General features: G+C 40.2%; 1 protein-coding gene across 21 annotated transcripts in view; it reads left to right on the forward strand.

The window, feature by feature from the left end:
• FGGY (FGGY carbohydrate kinase domain containing) overlaps positions 1-20,452 on the forward strand; it is a 444,024-nt gene that overhangs the window by 359,324 nt on the left and 64,248 nt on the right. Inside the window, exon 16 of one of the 21 annotated variants that reach the window (XM_021942153.2) lies at positions 14,610-16,546. The exons of the other annotated variants lie outside the window; for them this stretch is intronic. Coding sequence (XP_021797845.2) covers positions 14,610-14,654 — 45 coding nt within the window. The 3' untranslated portion in view covers positions 14,655-16,546. Of the gene's footprint in view, positions 1-14,609; positions 16,547-20,452 lie in introns of those variants that run through there. 21 annotated transcript variants of the gene reach the window in all.

Here is a 20,452-nt window from a genome sequence, read left to right on the forward strand (position 1 = left end):
GGCCAACAACAAGATCTATTGATATTGCAAATTTTGAAACATGCTGACAATTCCTAGCTTCCTTGTTCTGTTCTTTTATCCATTCAGATTCTCCTTCTCTTAGTTTGTCTCTGTCTCTCTTCCCCTGTCCTTTCCTGCTTTCTCTCCCTTTAGACATCTAAAGTCTTCTTACTATTTCTTTGTCAAATTCGGATCTCACAAAGGAGACTGATACACCCATTCGTTCATTCTAAAGAACACAATGACTAATGCTATCTTAAAGAGCTGTCCCTCTTTAGAAAGGGTGTTTTCCTTTTAGTAGTTTTCAAAACTGTGTCTTTACTGAAGAGTACAATCTCCTTGAGGACAAATATTCTCGAAGGCAAATCATGATCACCTTTATATCTGCAGTGTAATGAATAATATGGAATCAAGCCACAGATATGCTGCTCTTACGGTAAAAGTTTAGCTATTGAATTAGGTGGGAGGGGACACAAAGAAGGCAGTCCACTTCCCCTCCCTTTACCCTTAGGAATGTGGAATCCCTGTAGTCTTGACCTCTGTGACCTTTCTACTTGATCCCTCCCCCATCATCAGTAGAGTACAAAATGATCCTCTATAATTCTGAATATCTTGGAAAACAAATAATTATAATTAGAAGCTGAGAGTGTTCCATAACACTTCTCTAGGCTCCCAGGTCCTGGAAAATCAACAAACTGGAAAAAAACTAAGTTTATGAAATATCACTATGCTTACACTTTCTAAACACAGACAGTTAAAAGATTCTAAGAAATACAAGGACAAATAAATAAAACAAGAAGCAGTTTCAAGTCATTGTGAGAGAAAACCCAATCAAATGGCAAAGAGACAGCAACATGAAATGACCCTCCACTTTCTGTTTCCTTTAGGCCCCCTGCAGATGTCATTAACTTTCTGTAATTTCTTATCTTCAGGGGCAGTTTTTATTCAAGTCTTTTTAGACAAAACAAGCTTTAATTCCAGCAGTGCTATTTGTCTTGAACCACTACCCCTCACCCTTGAAAAGAAGGAGTGGAGGAAGCATCTGAAGCAAAAATCAGTAAAAGGAGACAGTGACAAGAGATCAAAATGCATTCAGCAGTCAGTTTAAGGGGAGTACCAGTGTAAAGAAAATAAGCCCTCGGAATCAGCCAATTAATCACAGACCTTCCTTCCTCCCACTGTGTGAGCGTTGCCACCCCTGTAAATCACTGACTCCATGCACTCCCACCATCAACTTTCCCTGTCACGTTCCAGACAGACTCCTGTGTCTTCAAGACCAATACATATAAGTGGCCAGTTGAGAGCTGTGATTACTCACCCTTTCTGTAATGTGTGCCCACAAGATAAACCATCCATGCCGACCGCAGTGGTCGGTCTACCCTTGAGGTCAGTCCTTGCAAACATCCTCATTGCTCAGCTGAAACCTCTCCTTCTGTTCTTTTTCATGAAATTCACTTCATTTAGAGCCAGTTATACTTATCACCTGTTCTGCATTTCAGAGCCTATGATTTTTGTGTATAGCATGTCTCCCATTCTGTTTTATTTTGTAAGAGTCAACTTTCTGTGATTTTTTTTTTTTTTTTAGCTCTGTTTGGCTTTCTGTCACCATAAATACCAGTTTTGCTATTTGCAAAATAAAGCTGATTATCATTATCTTAGTTTCCAGAGGTTAGGAAAAACTGAAATACTTAGATGTTCAGAAGTATGAAACCATCCCATTTCTTAGTGCATTCAATTTAATTTACTTGCACTTTTTTTTCTTTTTCTGGAATACTAACATTTCATGTTCATTGGGGACAAAAGAAAATGTAATTAAGATGGAAGAAAATATGAAAACATTTATCTTGTTATCCTAAAATATTTTAAATTATTTAGTTATTAACTATTTAATATTATGGTTTCTGTTCTCTTAGTCTTTTTGTACATATTTTTAAATCATTTTATAGTTTTAAATTGCAAAACATATTATACAATGCATAAAGTTTTATCTTTATAGACCTTTTTCCTATACTCAAAAATATGTAGTAACCTTCTTTATTTATCATTTTTGTAGGCTGCATAATTTTCTACCTGATAGAATATATTATAGCTTATTTCACCAGTCCTCCAGACTTGAATATTTAGGTTTTCTCCATTGTTTTAAAGAATGCTGCAACTGACATCTCTGTAACTAAATGTTTGCACACATCCTAAATTATCTCTGTAAAATAAAATTAGAGGCATATAATTGTTCCAGCAAAAAGTGTGCCCAACATTTAGGGTTCTGATACATAGTAATAATTTATACTCCCATCAGTAGGGTCTGAAAACTCAGGGTTTACATTTCTTGTATATAAGGAATCTCTTGCCATGGATTTTAGTTCCATTTTAGTTCTGTTTAGCTTTCATCTCCAAGCCTCTTATAATCCTACTTATTTCACATATGGTCCTGATATTATCAGCTTTTTTTTTTGTTTTTTTTAGTAGCCTTTTGCCCTTTGCTGCTTAAGCATGTGTTTCTGGATGAGATTCTGATTCCTAATTAAATAGATTCAGATTACTGATTGAATTTTCTGAGTATCCTGTCCCATATGTCAATGTCCCTCAGAAAGTCAACAGAAAACTTTGGAAGGGCATAATAATTAATCATTGAAAGAAGAATTCAATTAAGAATATGAAGTTGGACCTAACATTCATTACCCTTATTGCCACACCTGGTTAACAATACATTATTTTTTTTAAAGAGTTTTCTCGACCCCTCCGGGGAAGAAAAAAAAAAAAAAAACAGAATAAAACAAAAATAGATCAAGTTCTGATTTATTATAAAACCTCTGGTTCCAATCCAGTTTGCAGAATGATACCATGGATATAAAAGTCAAAACATTAGCTGAAAATTGTAATTTTTTAATGAAATTATTTCAATATAAGATACATATCATTTGACTCTCCTGTTCCTTACAGAGTGATCCAAAAACAGGACCTGTTACTTTCCATCTATTGTCATTCTAGAGTCCTTGAAGCAACCCAGTGGTTGGTAGCAGCGACCTTTGTGCAGATGAGGACTCTGAAGCACAGAAATGTGGTATAACTTGTTTAATACAAAGCCCATGCTCTTTGTATTCCATCAGACCATATCCTATAAATACATACACATTGCTAGGGAAGTACACGATGGCAACTCAGACACCTCTCACAAGGTGGTATGGTTTATAAAAAATAGCATTACACATTTGTCATCATTCCTTGGTTGAGTGTCCCACACAGAAATAAAAATAAGCAGGGTGACCTCTTTGGTATGGAAATATTCTAATTCATTTCCCCAGAGAATGACCATACTCACTGGTATTATTTTGCTCTACTTATTTGCTTTTAATCATAATATATGCCTGTTTACTTTTTATAGACATAAAAAGGTAGATTTAAAAGGTACCTATGCTCTTTAGGTAGATATAAAAAGCACTTTAATTAAGAACATGAATTAAAAGATACTTCAATAATGAAGTACAATAGATTAAGGAGTACTTTAATAGACTAAAAGAACTTGAATTAAAAGATACTTAAATGCTGTTGTTATTAACACAAAGATTTAGGCTAACAAAACGTATTTTCCCAAATATCTCTCTCACCTCCCCCCTACAATTTTTATTCAGGAATGTAAGAATTGGGCTTTTATAAAAGCAACCAATGGCTAAACATCTACTAAGTTCTTAGAAACTTTGAAGGATTACAGAACTCTCTTTCTATAATAAGATTTACCTGTTTGACTTGATTTTGTTAAATAGGGTACTTCATACTGGTGTAAACCTAAACAAAAATGTTTAAGATTTATCTTATAGAAAGAAGTGCCTGTCAGTAATTAATTCCTCACTCTAATTACTGTTTATGCCTTTACTTTTTATTATAAACGTTCCTTTTGGAATAAACTAGAAATGGGGTTTTTTTTCTTTACACTAAAATAACTGGTGAATAGCAATGAAATCCGTGCTATATAGTATTCAACACAGTAAATTAAGCTATGGATTCAAATGAGAGATCAGAAAAGACAAGGCTTTTAGTTAAATCAGTAATATTCTGTGATTGCGAAAATTGCCTTGAAAAATACATACACACACACACACACACATATACACATACATACTACTAGAAAAAGTTTGAGGTTCGATTCAGAGTGTGGAAGGTACAGTGTCTTAAAAGAGTTTCAGTAGCAGCATTTAGGCAAATGATCAAGAATATGCAGAAGAAAACAAAAGAAATCATAATTATAGTTTCCTAACAGAGGTATTTGATCCTCTGCAGTGAATAATAAAAAACTAGCATGCGCTAGGATCAGAATCTTGAGTAGCATGTATTTAATTGTATGCATTTCAAAGAAATTTGAACATTTTAAAAAGTTATACCATATTAAAAGTTGTATAGATCACACCTGTAATCCCAGCACTTTGGGAGGTCGAGGGGGGCAGATCACGAGGTGAGGAGATCGAGAACATCCTGGCTAACACGGTGAAACCCCATCTCTACTAAAAATACAAAAAAAAAAAAATCTAGCCGGGTGTGGTGGCAGGCACCTGTAGTCCCAGCTACTCAGGAGGCTGAGGCAGGAGAATGGCCTGAACCCAGGTGGCGGAGCTTGCAGTGAGCAGAGATCGCGCCACTGCACTCCATCCTCAGCGACAGAGCGAGACTCCATCTCAAAAAAAAAAAAAAAAGAAAAAGAAGTTGTATATAAAGACATTTTCTATAATATTATAATAATTTTACAAATGAGGAAACAGGGTTAGAGACAGTAAGTGAGTTACCAAAGCCAATGGCTAGAAAGTGATAGAGCCAGAATCCAAGTACTAACCTGAGATTCCCAAACCAAGGACTGTTCAGCTCAGCCACAACTGGAAATGGACTCTTACGGAGGTAAGTGATTACCATTATTTTAAAAACTAGTATCAGAAATAGATGACAAGAATTTAAATGTATATCAAAATATCCCTTTGGTAAATGTTGGTGTCCTCACAGGTAAATAGAAGGCACCCTCAAATTAGAGTAATTTGAGAGTGTTTAAAAGAGGGACTGTTTACAAAATTGCAGTCATAGAGACAGAGAAATCACTGGGAGAATGTGACCCTGGGGTTTGTAACAGCTGGGCCTGTAGAGGCGAGCGAACAGTGCAGTTACTGGAAGCCCAGAAAAGAGGGCTGTGTGGAGACTGCACAGTGACCCTGGAAGAAAAGGGCTGCACTGTTAACCCTATTCTCCCTCTATTCTTCCTCTCTCTAATCTCCTGCCAGCCTCACCATTGGCTGGAATCAGTCAGAGAGCAAGGGAACCTGTTGATGTATTCTGTATAAGGCCACATCTCTAAGCTCAGAGGAGGGTGGGAAAAGATCTTCAGAAGCCCTGGGAGATATTCAACTGAGTCACCCAGCCTGGACTATTCAGAGTGGTCTGCAGGCTAGAGGACAGTCTCTAAATGGTTAGTTCAGATTTGCTGTGAAACAAGGAACTTGCATCAGAATGTAAATCAATTATGTCACCAAGTGTACTGTTTAGTTCAGCTGTCATTTTATTCATAGCAGGATGTTCTCAATTAAGGAATCGGTGTGCTGGCTTACATCCTGGGGCAAACTCCTTTCACCATTACAGACGGGCCCTTTGAATAGCACTGAACTAGAATCCTTGCTCTGTAGGTAATGATAAAAACACTGGAATCCCTTTCTTTGCTTTGATTTTCCTACCTTACCTTCTGCTAAAGAGAAGAAAACAAGTATTTGTCTGTACCTATCCTGAGCCTGGCACTGTGCTAAGGTACTTTAGATGACATTTAATTCTTGCAAGTTAGATAATTCACTTCATCTTTACAGACAAGAAACAGGCCCAGAAAGTTTAAGTCATGTGCCTATGGTCTAACAGCTAGCAAGTGACAGAGCCAGCACTCAAGTCCAGATCTGACTCCAAAGTCCATGCCCCTCACTGTTTGTAGGCTATCCCAGGACTGTGCTTAAACTTACCTGACATTAACACCAAGAAATAAAGCAGCGTTGTTGGAGGATTGCCTTATATGGAGACCTATGACTATGTTCTGTATACATATGCTATTCATGATTCCGGGGAATAGATACAACCCAGCTCCCCCCAAATCAGATAGCACTGTTTGTGAATATGATGTTACTCCATGTTATAAGGCCTTGCCCAGCCCAGCCAGCCAGATCAGAGATGAATTCAGTTTGTTTCTAAGTGGCTGTTGTCTGTTGCCATCTCTTTTTAAACCTGGGAGGTCGAGAAGAAGATAGGGAGAAAGAATTCATGAGAAGGATGCATTTCCTTAGAAATGTTATTAATTGGCTGGGCAAAACAAAAGAAGGAAATAACATAGCTGCTCCTTACTAAGTAAAGGCATCTTCTTCCCTTATCTCATTAAAAATTAAAAGCACTCTTGGTTTAAGTAGGGCAAATTAGTAATTAAGTGCTATATAATGAACTTGTATAAACAGAATATTGAAGGGGAAGCCAAATTAATCACTCTGCTGGCTTGTTTTTGCCCCCATTAATGCACCTTTTACTCAGGTCCTTCCTGTGATACCAGGATGCATTTTCTGCTCTCCTCCGCTGCTGGAGATTGGGTGAGCTGTGATAGCCTGGCTGACAGATGACAGTGGACTAGATCTGGAAAAGTCGTGTGTGGGGGCCTCAATTCAAAGTAGGTGATGAGGATGGCTGTTTCATTTTTTAAGCCAAAGCTCATCAGTACAAGCCTACATGTGACAGGAACACCCTTAGACAGTAGCAGGACAAGGAAGAATTAGACACAATGTCAGTACCCAAGGAATTCCCAGTCTACTGGTGGGGGGAGGTTGGACACAGATGAATACAATTGTGAAAAAGTCTAAGGTAATGGCAAAGACTATTTGCTTGGGCTCAAATCTTGGCTCTGCCACTTACCTTGGGTGAGTTACTTAGTTTCTCTGTGTCTCAGAGGCCTCACCTGTAAAAGATAACAGTAGAGATCTATTATCTTGTAACTCATGTTGTAAGGAGTAAACATGTTACTGCATATAAAGCAAAATAGTCCTATTAATGTTGGCTATTCTTTAAGTTGCAATTACTCTGTAATGGAATGGTGGAGCATTTGAGGAGTGACTTCCACTGTCTTAAGAGGGCTGGGAAAGTCTTCAAGAGGAGGCAGCCTTTGGCTGGTGATGGAGCTAGGACTCAGGGCACCGTGGGAGCCCCCAGGCCTATGCTCTTCATCTTTGCAGCAAAGTGCCTCCTCTGAAAGCAGAAGAAAGAGCTTGGGCCTCAACCCAGGACAAATACCTCTCCATTTCAGCTCAACATAGTAAATACTAGTAATGACGGCTGGTTCCTCAGTCTTGTGATATTTTAGCAACTACCTGCCAAGTATGTGGGGTAAGGAGTAGAAAGAGTAAGTGAGCTGAGTCCATCACAGGCAGGGTAAGAAGAAATCAAATGGAGCAGCAGAAAGTAGCCCTCTAAGTCACCTTGCTGAACCTCACGGTGGTGGTATCTCCTGGGCTTGCTAGCTGTGTGAACACACCTGGCTGGGCAAGCGACTTAATTTCTCTGAGCTCAGTTCCATATTAACTTACCCCATTGAGTTTCTGCAAAGATTCTGTGAATGAAAGCACATTTAACACAATGCCTGTTCAGCAGAAAAGTACTATTATCATTCCCTGTGTTCATTTGATCTTCACTACAACCCTATGAGGTAGGTGGTATCATTGTGCCACTCTATTAAGCAAGAAATTGAGGCACCAAGTTATTGAAAAGCTCACCTAAGATCACCTAGACGGTTAGTGGCTGAATGATGGTTTAAACTCAAGTGGGCTGGCTCCAGCCCTGCCCTCTGCATATTCCCCACAGCCCTGTGCTTTGGAGGGCACCTATAGCTACATTTGCATGTCACATGCTAGAAATAGGGTAGATGCTTCTCAAGTATGTCCAGACCTCTCACTCACTATTGAGGAAGAAGTTCTTTCCTTCTGTTTGAGGGAATGGTGGGGCAGAGCCTACAGCTATGGTGACCCTTTGACAGGTGGGGCAGGTAGAGCAGGCGGAAGTGACTCACCAGAGAGCATTAGCCCTAGGATGCAGTAGGAATGCAGCTGTTGCACTGATCTTGGCAGTTTTGCTTAGCGAACAGAACAATTAATTTGTCATTCATACTCTGCTTCCATAAAGGATTTAAGAAAGCATACAATAAGTGACTAAATAGGTTACTGGAATAAAACTCACAAGTTAGAAACAATGTAAAAAGAGGAAAATACACACACACACACACACACACACACACATATAAAAACATGGGATGATACCAGCAAAGGACAAGGTGATTTGATTCTGTATCAGGTAGGAGAAAAGTACTAGAAAAGTATGAATACTAATATTTGTACTCAAAGTACTGCCAAAGGATGTTGAAAATCAGATTGTTTAACTCTAGATTGGTGAGTGCCACACCAAATATCTATGGGACATATCTGGCTGATCTATGGTCTCTGACCTGGACTAGGCAGTTATTATTATATTTTTAATGAGGTCTCACTCTGTTGCCCAGGCTGGAGTGCAGTGACATAATCATGGCTCACAGCAGCCTCAAACACCTGTTCAAGCAATCCCCTAGGGGGTTATTTTGACTGAACTCCATGCAAGCAAGGCAAAACCGGGAAACATGTGAAGTCATGTGGAGTCAAAGAAGTATACCAATTCTTTAAAAGAGAGCACGTTTTTCCTTATACCAAATTCTAAAATACTTATTTCTTTAAAAAGGAACTTAGAAATCATTCCATGGAACTCTTATAGAAGAAGGCAGAATTCATTATATACCACCTTGCTGAGAGCCTAGATCATGACATTGAAACCTGACTTTGGGTCTAGGATAGGCTGGGTTTATAGCTTTTTGGAGATGTCACTTGATAACTCAGGGATACCAAGAATACCCAGTTTGGTAGATAGATAGCATGTCCCTTCACCTTTTCCCATGAATATTCTTTCTCTTGGCCAGCTTTGCAAACAAAGTTGTGTTACTGACCTAGGAGTGTCTCATAGGACCTCAGTACTAAAGCTTTGTACCAGCCTGGCATCAGAGAAGTGCTAAAATGAAGCACCCATCAATCGAGAAGGGCAACAGATGTTGAAGCATATCAAATGTCAGTAAACAGCAAGCCCACAGAGACTGCTGAACTTGGCATCCTCATAGCAAAAATACCCTGATGCCTTTAAGAGAGAACGCCGTGGACTTTTATAAACCACATTAAGTGATGTATTTTTTTCTCCATTTGGACAATTGCTACCCTATGAATTATTTTCCCTGAAAGATGGTCTGCTCTCCTCTATTTTTTTTTTAATCTCTACTTTTTTAAGGGCAACCTTAATGCTCACAGAGTGTTCTAGGCTCTCAGCCCTGGATATAGGTCTCCAGTAATTGAGAGGAGTTTCATGTTCAGCTTATCTAGTACCCTCTCTTTTACTATTAGCGGTATGATTCATATTATAAGTAATAAATCGGGCCATATTTCAATCCTGTAGCTGTGCACTAAATTAGACCCTTTACCTCTCTAAGCCTGCTTACTTATTTGTATAAAAATAAGACTATTAAGAGCACATACCTCATGCAATTGTTGTGAAAATTAAATGAGATGATATGTAGAAAGTATTTGGCACAGTTACTGGTATGAATAAACTCTCAATGAGAGGTATACAAAATTATAGTAATATTTATGATGATAACTATCATTACTATTAGCTGACTATAAATCACATGCTGTATTAATGCTTTACGTACATTACCGAAAGATGGCTGGGCTGGTCCTTTGCCTGCTTGCTCTCAGAGAGTGCTCCTTCCCCTGCTCTGCTGTGTATTACACTTCCTAGGCTCCCTTGCACCTGTCTTCTGGGCAGGCTTGGTCAATGGGAGATACCAGTGGGAGAATGACTGATGTGCAGGCAGTAGTCAGGTCTTTTCTCCTATTCACTACAGCAGCAGCTGCATCTTCTATCTGATTCCAGCTCCCAGCCTTTCTCAGGTCCCTGTTCTGGCCACTCAGCTTTTCTTTGGTTTCTCTTCTAGACTGACATTCCCTGCTCCTGGCTCTGGTCACACCACTGCCTCCTGTCATCCCTTGATTCCTAAGAGGGGTAGCATCTGTCTGCTGTTGGTAACTGCTGTGTGGCTTCAACAACCTGTTTGGCTTCTAGTTGTCTTCTGTCACCAATGAAACTAATTTCCTTTTTATTATTATTATTTTATTTTTTGAGACACAGTCTCACTCTGTCGCCCAGGCTGGAGTGCAGTGGCGCGATCTCGGCTCACTGCAAGCTCTGCCTGCCGGGTTCACGCCATTCTCCTGCCTCAGCCTTCTGAGTAGCTGGGACTACAGGCACCCACCACCATGCCTAGCTAATTTTTTGTATTTTTTTTTTTTAATAGAGACGGGGTTTCACCGTGTTAGCCAGGATTGTCTCGATCTCCTGACCTCGTGATCCGCCCGTATTGGCCTCCCAAAGTGCTGGGATTACAGGCGTGCGCCACTGCGTCCAGCTGAAACTAATTTCTTATATTTAATTCCTCCTGTTCAAAGACCTAGAGTAGTTTCAGCTACCCTGACTGGACTCTGACTGATATCGTTGTTTTTAAATACTAAAAGAAAAGGTAGTCCTTATAGAGAATTCACTTCTCCTCCTCTCCGTGTTGGAATGAGCCAAGCCAACTGGAGAAGGGATGGCCAGTTATCATAGAGAGAAATTCACTTTGACTAAAGCCCAAAAGACAATAAATTGACCTAAGCATCTTTGATGAATACTGCCTATACACCCAACTGAGTCTGGCATTGAGGCCAGAGCCTCAGGTAGCTTATCCCCTCTCTGAGGAGACAAAACTAGAGTCCACGTCATAGCCAAGCACAGTACAAGATAGTGTCTAGTCAGAAGGAATAGGAACACCTCTTTCTTGAGCCACAGCCCTGGACCATTCACTATTCTAGGTAAGTCACTATAATAGGTATGTGATTATTCTCATATGCCAAATGAGGAAATGGAGGCTCAGAGAGGGCAAGAGATTTGCCCAAAGTCACACTGCTATTAAGTAGTGGTCTTAGCAACTTAAGTCTGTATGTCCTAGAACCTATGTTTATTGGACTCACATCTGTTCAGGGTTTTCTAAGCTTTTTGTCAGTTTCAAAGCAGATAGTAAGAAAACTGCATACATAATTCATATTGCCCTGGTCTTGTAGAAATGACCTTACAGAAACAATATTCAGCCTTATTCACCTAATTCTCAGAACAGGTTTAGGTGGAAAGTTTATTGTGTTCATTTTTTACAGATGAGAAAGCAGAATCAAAAAAGTAAAGGAACTTACCCAAAGTCACACCAAACGTTCATATTCAACCTGGAATTTGAATGCAGGTTTTTCTGTCCCCAAGCACATGCTCTTTCCACTTGGGGACATCTAAGAACTGGACCATATGTAGTATAGGACCAAGTGTTTTTTAGAATTTCTTTTTTTTTCTTTTTTTGAGACGGAGTCTCACTCTGTCACCTAGGCTGGAATGCAGTGGCATGATCTTGGCTCACTGCAACCTCCACCTCCCTGGTTCAAGTGATTCTCCTACCTCAGCCTCCCAGGTAGCTGGGATTACAGGCGCCTGCCACCACACCTGGCTAATTTTTGTATTTTTAGTAGAGACAGGATTTCACCATATTGGCTAGGCTGGTCTCAAACTCCTGACCTCAGGTGATCTGCCTGTCTTGACCTCCCAAAATGCTGGGATTATAGGCGTGAGCCACCTCATCCGGCCTAGACATTTTTTTAAAAGGTTGGGGAGCAAGGCCAGGTTCCCCATCTTCCAGGAACAGACAGTTGGGTTAGAGAAGTATATATAAAGTGACCTGAAACCAGAGAGCGCCGTTGCATAATCTACTCTCTGGTAGTGACTACCAGCAGGAAAGAGAAGCCTGGCTTTGTGTAAGAAATGGGGCTTGAAATGGGCTGGAGTAGAAACATTAACTTAGGATAGGAGGAGAAGCAGCAGGAAAAGGATTTTTTAGATAGAGGTGCTGGTGAGAGCAAAGGAACAGATGCAGACAGAACGGAGATCAATGGTAACTCCTGGGAAGGGTCCCAGTTCAGGAGTGGTGAAAGAGAAAGTTGGAGAGATAGGACCACAGTTGTTTACAGGTGGGGTTTTTAACCACAAACAGATTAGTTAGGAATTTGATCAGCAGTCTTGGTAGTACTTTTTGCTCAGTATTCCCTTATCCTTTAACTGTCTTTTTAAAAAATGTTGCAACCTGATAGTCTCACTTACAAAAAAAAAAAAAAAATTAAGTGCTTCTTAGATAATACTGCTTTCTGCTTAAGAAAAATAGCTTGTACATTAGTTCAGCCTGTGAGTAATAATAAAAGTTTATTACTCATCTCTCACAGTTTTGAAGTCTCTAAAATAGAAGGGAATACTCTTTAAATGCCCCTAAAATGCTATCCTCTTTCACTACAGTTCATTTGTGTATAGGGTGTTATAAAATAACACATTTGAGAATTTCAGGATGGAGAAAGCACCTTCTGAAGCAATGTCATTGAGAGATGGGGAGCAAGCCGCTTTCTACCAGCTCAAAATCTACTCCCTCCTCCCTCCCCAGCCCCCTCTCTGACATCTTGGCCTAGAGAGGAGCCTGTGTATTGGATAGAATTGATGGCAGTGAAATTCCTACCAAGCTGGCCCTTTCAGTTTCACCTGTCAGCGTCTCTGATGAAGAGGGATCTTGACAAACCAGTCTGGTTTGGATAATTGAACTACAGCAGTTGTCTTCATCTCAGTAAACTGACTAACCACTGCAGAGGCTGGAGGAGAAATTTATAGAAAATCCTAAAATGGAAATTGAAGCAAGCATTTCAATGACTAGGAGACAACAGGCTTTAGTGAGTTTCCAGCATATTATAGTATGGTGGGGCGCTGGGACTCCTGTCTTCAAGGGGACCCTAAAAGTGATAGAGGGGATTCATTTAGTATGTGCCAGCTGCCATTTAGGCACTTTTTGGTTATTAGCTCACTTAGTCCTCACAACGGTCCAGTGAGATCCTGATATCAGTTGTACTTTGCACACAAGGAACCTGAATCGCCAAGAGGCCACACGCTTTCCCAAGGTTACATAGCTGGTAAGAGGTGAAGCTCAGATACAAACCCAGATTCTGACTCTGGTCTGTTCACTCTAAATACTGAAACCCATCTCTATAAAGCTCCTTTGGGAAACTCATCTTGGTCAGGCCCACCTCTACACGGCCCTACCCCCATGTGCCCATCTCTTGCACTGCCCTTAGATGTTGCCATATTTGCTGATCTCACTCAAATGTGAGCTTCCATATAAGGGTCCAAGTCTTACTTGTTCTTAGCCAGTAGTTGGTGCTGGATACATGTGTGTTGTACCAGACTGGAGGTGAAGTTTTACAGAGAATTTGTAATCTCCCTGAAGCTGGCTAAGAAGGCAGCCACCTGTGACTAGTTACACAGAAACCCAGGCACTTAAAGTAGTGGCACTGCTAGGGGTGGACTTAGATTTAAAGTCGCTAGCAGGTAAAATCTGACCTGTGTCTCCAGAAACAACTTTACTTGTGCACATTAGCTCTGACTCTAAACTGCTCCTTAACGGTTCTCACTTGCTCTAATTTTTCAAAGACTGACTCCCCAGTCATTAGAGTCTGTTCTATTATTAATAACTCAGTGTATGATCTGGAACAAGAGATCTACCTCTTTGGGCCACAGTTTCCTCGTCTTTAAACTGAAAGAATCAGATTCTGGTTTTCAAAAATGTAAAGCAGTGGAACCTTTGGGAGGCCAATATATAAAACAGAAGGTGAACTGTGTCTCTGGCTTATCCATCACACCCTCTTTCCCTACTGCCTGGCAGCCTTGGAGGGTCTTTGCTGAACATAAGCACTGGACTAGATCTTTCCAAAGGAAATAACCCAAAATATTTAAAATGTTTAATAATGATATTTAGTAATTCAATAATAAAGTAACTTCAAAATAGCCTAGCCTACCTTGAGAAAAGCAGGTTGGAGGGCCCTCACCATGGGATCACTGTGCCTGTCTGTGTTACTGTCAAACATTGTGTGTTCCAGACAGGGAGGGGTGTCAGCTCAGCCTGATAATGTACAGTGGATTGGGGAAGCTAAAGCCTCTGGGCCTCATTCTCCTTGGCTGAAAACAGACTGCGTGTCATGGCACTGGTGAATTAGAAATTCTATCCAGCCACTCTTGGAGATTGATTTTCCGTCTGGGGATCTGACCTCTTGCTTCACTAGCAGAGGGGATCAGACTGTTCTGGGAGGAGTCAATGAGCTGGCCCTCAGAAAAGCCTTCCCTTTCTTTTTTGTTCTTTTCTTTTCTTTTTTTTAACTGTATGTTTCAAAGGGAAAGTCTGATTACTTTGGGGACTTAACACTACCAGTCTGAATTCTTTTTGGTACTTAGAGCCTTGAGATATCCATACCACCCCCACATCCGTCCTTTGTGCTAGAAGATTACTGAAGATTTAATTCCATTTATGTCATTGGATTTGTAAAGAAAAAACCCTTTTGGATTCAAAGATGAAGGCCTCACTTACTTTATTTTTGTCATTTTCACAGACCCCTTATGCAAATGCCTCAAGAGTAAGAATCTTGCTCAAGTGATTTTTGTATCTCCAATGGCGAACACGCAGCCTGACATAGAGTAGCTCCTTGGTAAATATGTGTTCATTCATTCAACAATACCCCCAAGGTACAATGATAAGCAAAATAACCATGGCCCTAATACTGATCACATCTGCAGTTGACTGAAAGAGACAGTGAAAAAGATAAGAACAAATAAATATATCTTGGGTTAAGTGCTATAAAGGAAAAGAACAGGTTCAATTGAAGGAAAAAATTAGAATTGTTGATACATAAATGAAAGTAAATGACCCGAATTTCCAACTCTAAATCTCTGTCTCATTTCACCTCTTTGTAAATAATCATTGCTATTATTTTAAATATCACAACCACTATCATTTCTTGTTTGCCCATAACTACATTCTAAACTCGGTGCTGACATCTTTGTATTTATTATATAAAATTCTCAAAATTACCCTGCCAGTTAGGCTTTCTTATCACTTATTCCAAATGAAAAAATAAGGTCCAGGGATTTGTTCATGATCGGAGAGCTAAGAAGTGTCAGAGATGAATTAACCCAAAGTTGGTCTGACAAAGCCTTTGTTTTAAGCAAATGGGGAAAAAATAATTCTCATTAACTCCAAAGATTATCATCAGGAGTCCAACAGGGTTCCCAATTTGGGAACTACTATATCATTATCATATGGCAAAAAGTCCACTATGTTAGATGAGAAGACAAGAAAAAAGGGTAGGGGGAGAAACTTTGCTGTAGAGTGGGAGGGAAAAGAGGAAGATAGTCTTCTTGCATGGGCCGTCTTATCAACCGAGCAATAACAAACTATCACCATGGCAACAGGAAGTCTAATTGATGGCAGATGTTGAGCCACTTAAAAAGCCACGCCAACTGAATGCCAAGCTGATGCTGTCAACCTCTCTCCTCTGCCGCAGCTAGGCTAATCGTGCTATGGTCATATTGGAGAGGCCCATCTTTCAAGGGTGGAACAAACTCTGGACTTGGCATCAGAAGACTTGCGTCTGAGCCCCACATCTGCCCATGCTAAGCTCTGTTGCCCTGAGCAAGTCAGTTCATCAAAAGTAGAAGATAGTTATCATTAATGTTATCATCATTATTACTACCAGTAGTGGGAACTCTCTGAAATTCAATTTCACAATCTGAAAGATTGATAATATTTGTGTAAGTATTGTCAGAAGATTTAAATTGAATAAAAGATGTGGAAGTGCTTAGTAAACTATAAAGTAATTCACAAATATAAGATATTATTAACACCAAGAGACAGTTTGATGTGCCAGAAAGAGCTAGCATCGGAATATGGATATGGCTACTTACAGACTGCTTCATCTGACGGATGCTTCATCTGACTGCTTCATCTGAATGCATCAATTATGTGCTCAGCCTCAGTTTTCTATCAGTAAAATTTATTAGTGTAAATCTGTAAAATATTCTACCCATCTTACAAACCTGTGGCTTAATTAACCTCTCTACACTTCAGTTACTCCTCTGTAAAATGGAGGTGGCACTGGCACCTCCCTCATAAGGTTGTTGTGATGATTAAGTAAGCTAACGCAGGGAGAACATTTAGAACGGTGCCTGGGACAGGCAGTGTGTCATACGTATTAATGGTGGTAATGGTAGTGGTGGTGGAGAAGGAGAAGAGGAAGGAGAAGAAGAGGAAGGAAGAGCAATTGAAAATCATATACGTGCATAGAACTGTGAAAGCTGGTGGTAATAGTAGTGGTGGTAGAGAAGGAGAAGGGGAAGGAGAAGAAGAGGAAGGAAGAGGAGGAGGAAGAGCAATTGAAGTCATATACGTTCACAGAACTGGGAAAGCTGGCCAGGCTTGGTGGGTCACACCTGTAATCCCAGCACTTTGGGAGGCTGAGGCCAGTAAATCCCTTGAGCCTAGGAGTTTGAGACCAGCCTGGGCAACATGGTGAAAGCCTGTCTCTACAAAAAATACAAAAATTAGCTGGATGTGGTGGCGTGTGCCTATAGTCTCAGCTACTCGGGAGACTGAGGTGGGAGGATTGCTTGAACCTGGGAGGCAGAAGTTGCAGTGAGCCAGTGTTATGCCACTGCACTCCAGCCTGGGCAACAGAGTGAGACCCTGTTTCAAAACAAACAAACAAAAAAAAAAAAAAAAAAACTGAAAGCTCCATGTGATACAAGTGAGGACCTCCGTAGTTAATGTCAAAATATTTTTGGTCAGTTCCTGGACTGGTTCACATGTCTATCAGTTTTCTCAAAGTTTCCATTGTCTACATAGCCTTTTTGTCATGCCCAGTATGCATGCCTGCTCTGATTCTTGGCTATGAAGTTTTCAATGGGAAAAGGAGAACCAAGACAAAGAATTGGTACAAACCATGAGAAATAATTTCTCAGAGATCAAGGTCTCTACAGGCTAGGATTTCTCAGAGTCTTCTTTGATATATTAAAAAGTATTTCTGGAAAAAACTTAGTTTGAAAACTGCTATGATGTTCAAGATAACTAGACATCTTTTTTTAAAGAGATGGGGTCTTACTATGTTGCTCAGGCTGTACTCTAACTTCTGTGCCCAAGAAATCCTCCATCCTCAGTTTTCCAGGTAGCTGGGACTATGGATGCCTTCACAGTACCCAGCTGTAACTAGGTGTCTTCATAGTAAGACATCTGTTAAGACTTTAAAATGTAAACATACATTGTGAATCTCTCAGGTTGGGTAGGCATATAGAGTATGGTGTTTTCCAAATTTACTTGATCGAAGAATTAGTTTTTCATGGAGCATCTTACTTTGCTAAAGTTTCAAGTACCAAAATTGGGAAATGTTGATGTAAGCCCATAGCCAAGACAATCAAGCATTAAGCGCAGTACCACAAAACAGGTTTGAAAACTCCTACTAATCCTTCCATCAATTCATGTGTCTATTTAATAAATTAAAAGAGTTCTGTATGTGGCAGTGACTATGTGCTAGATGGTGAAGAAACAATGACAAGCAAGACTAGTATGTTCCCTACCCTCTCAGAGTTCTGGAGGGCCTACTGGGGAGAGGGAGAAGTTGCCCACCAATTTTACTGCAGTGACAAGTGAAAAGATGGAGAGTACAGGTGCCTTGACACTAGAAGCAGAGGCTTCTTACCCAACCTGGTGGGTCAAGGAGAGTTTCCCAGGGTAAATAACTTCTAAGTGGAGACTCAAAGGAGGAGTTACAGCTGTGCGACCCATAGGAACTTGCAGCACACTCGCCCATGCATTCCATATTGTATCCTCATGGCAGCCTTTCTTGGTACATGCAATGAGAGTGGGAAAAGTTATTAAGTGGCCATTACCACCTAATGAGTTCCTACTCAATGAGTCAGGGACTGTGCTAGGCATCTTACAAATTTATTGTATTTAATCTTGACGGCAATGAGCAGTATCCTCAGTTTACAAATGAGAAGTTGAGGCTCATGGGAGATAAGTGGTTTCCCAACGCTGTACGTGTAGTTAGTACAAAGCCAGGACTTTCCGGTCTGCCTGATTCCAAAGCCCATTACACTGTGGTTAGCCAGTGCTGAGCCTGGACCGTGGTTAGTTCATAACAGGGTTTTTACTAGTCAGAAATACGGGAGAGTAAGCAGAATGTCATGGATTCTTCCTTAAGCTAATTGTATTCTTCTTAAATGACTTATATTATCCTGAGATGTCCGTCTCCCAACCATTTGATGTAGAAAATCCTGTGAGTTTTTTTCATATATATATTACTTGTCAGAGAAAACTTTGAGCTGCTTCTTGGCAAAATAAAAACTTTCTATCCATATGTCAGTGTCCCAAGTCATTTTGGAAGTGTTGCCATCTATGAAATCTAAAAACCATGGAAGTTCTGTGCATGCAACTTTCTAGAACATATTCATTCTAAAAGTGAGAGAAATATGAACCAGTACATTGCTGTGAGTTCTGCTGGTTCAAAATTGGATGAGTTGCTGAATTCCATGGGCACCAGCAGCCAAAAATGGAGATAAAGTAAGATCAAGTGGCATTTTCCAAAATGTACACACACACCACCAGTGACATTCAGGCATTCTACATACTGGTTTACAGATATTCTTTTTCTAATGGTTAAATATTCATTTTAATAGATACTAGAAAAAATGTACCTAGCATTAAACCTGGGTTTTCATTAACATTTTTCCCTAGCTTGAGACAATTTTAAAAAGAAAAGTTTTTTCCCAGAATTTACAAAAATATTTTATGACTAATCAATACTATAGATAGTACTTGGGAAAAGAAAATAATTGTGAAGATAGGACCTGAATTACTAAAGCATATGAAATAGTATGATAATGTTTATAAAAGTCCCTCATGCATAAAAGTCCCCAGTAAATGCTTTCTTCCTTCCTGAGTCACATGGTGAGCAAGTGGCAGGGGCCCAGGACTAAACCTCATAGCATCAGACTCCCAGTCTAGTGCTCCTTCCAAGACACCCTTCAATTGTCTTCTTTCTTTTTTTTTTTTTTTTTTTTTTTTTTTTGAGACGGAGGCTCGCTCTGTTGCCTAGGCTGGAGTACAGTGGTGTGATCTCCACTCACTGCAAGCTCCGCCTCCCAGGTTCACGCCATTCTCCTGCCTCAGCCTCCTGAGTGGCTGGGACTACAGGCGCCCGCCACCGTGCCCGGCTAATTTTTGTATTTTTAGTAGAGACGGGGTTTCACCATGTTAGCCAGGGTGGTCTCGATCTCCTGACCTTGTGATCTGCCCGTCTCGGCCTCCCAAAGTGCTGGGATTACAGGCGTGAGCCACCGCGCCCGACCAATTGTCTTCTTTCTGTCTGCCTACCTCATACTGTGTCCTTCATCGCTCTGTCTAGCCCCCAGGAAAAGTGCAGCAAGTGCAGGTATTTCTGAAATGATGAGTGGCTCACAGAAAAGATCTGATGAGTGTTAGTAATAAGCAATGTGTGCCTAAGAGTGTAGACACTATTAGCATTTGGAAAAATAGGAATCTGAACTGAGAGCTGGAAGGGCCCTTAGAGATTATCCCACACAAACCCTCTTTTTACAGATGAGGAAGTTGAGACCCAGAAAGGGGAAGTGCTTTGTGCATGGCCAGAGAGCTCATTGCTGATCAAACCAGGACGAGCATCCTTATGAAACATGCAAATGTTAAATTACATGTGGAAAAAAAAAAACACCTTTACCTCCAGATATCCTGCTTTCCAGAAAAGTGGCGAGAAATACCACAAAAATACCTTTACTTCCAAAAATTTGAAAATGTTGAAGGTCATGCTTCATATTGTGCCAGGCAAGAGAACATTGTACATAATTGTAAATCACCAGTGGAGGAGATGGTCCTGGTTGTATTCTTTTGTTAGTTTGTTTGTAACACACATAACATAAAATTGATCATCTTAACCATTTTTAAGTGTACAGTTTAGTGGTATTAAGTTCATTCACATTATTGTGCAATCATCACCACCATCCATCTCCAGAACTCTTTTCATCTTGCAAAACTGAAACTGTACCAGTTAAACAATAACTCTGCATTGCCCCTCCCCCAGCGCCTGGCAGCCACCATTCTACTTTCTGTCTCTGTAAATTTAACTACTCTCTAGATACCTCATATAAGTGGAATCATACAGCATTTGTCTTTTGTTGACCGGCTAATTGCACTTAGCATAATGTTCTCGAGGTTTATCCATGCTGTAGCATGTATCAGAATTTCCTTCCTTCTTGGTTGTATTCTTAATGCAACATAGCTTGTTCTCTGTGGTCTGCTGATTATAACCATCATCTCTGTGAAGACTTTGGCGTGCTTAACATTTTTGGGACTTCTTTCCAGTGGGGCAAATAGATAGCTCAGTTGTGG

The sequence above is a fragment of the Papio anubis genome, chromosome 1 (genome assembly GCF_008728515.1).
Source record: "Papio anubis isolate 15944 chromosome 1, Panubis1.0, whole genome shotgun sequence".
Classification (NCBI taxonomy): Eukaryota; Metazoa; Chordata; class Mammalia; order Primates; family Cercopithecidae; genus Papio; species Papio anubis.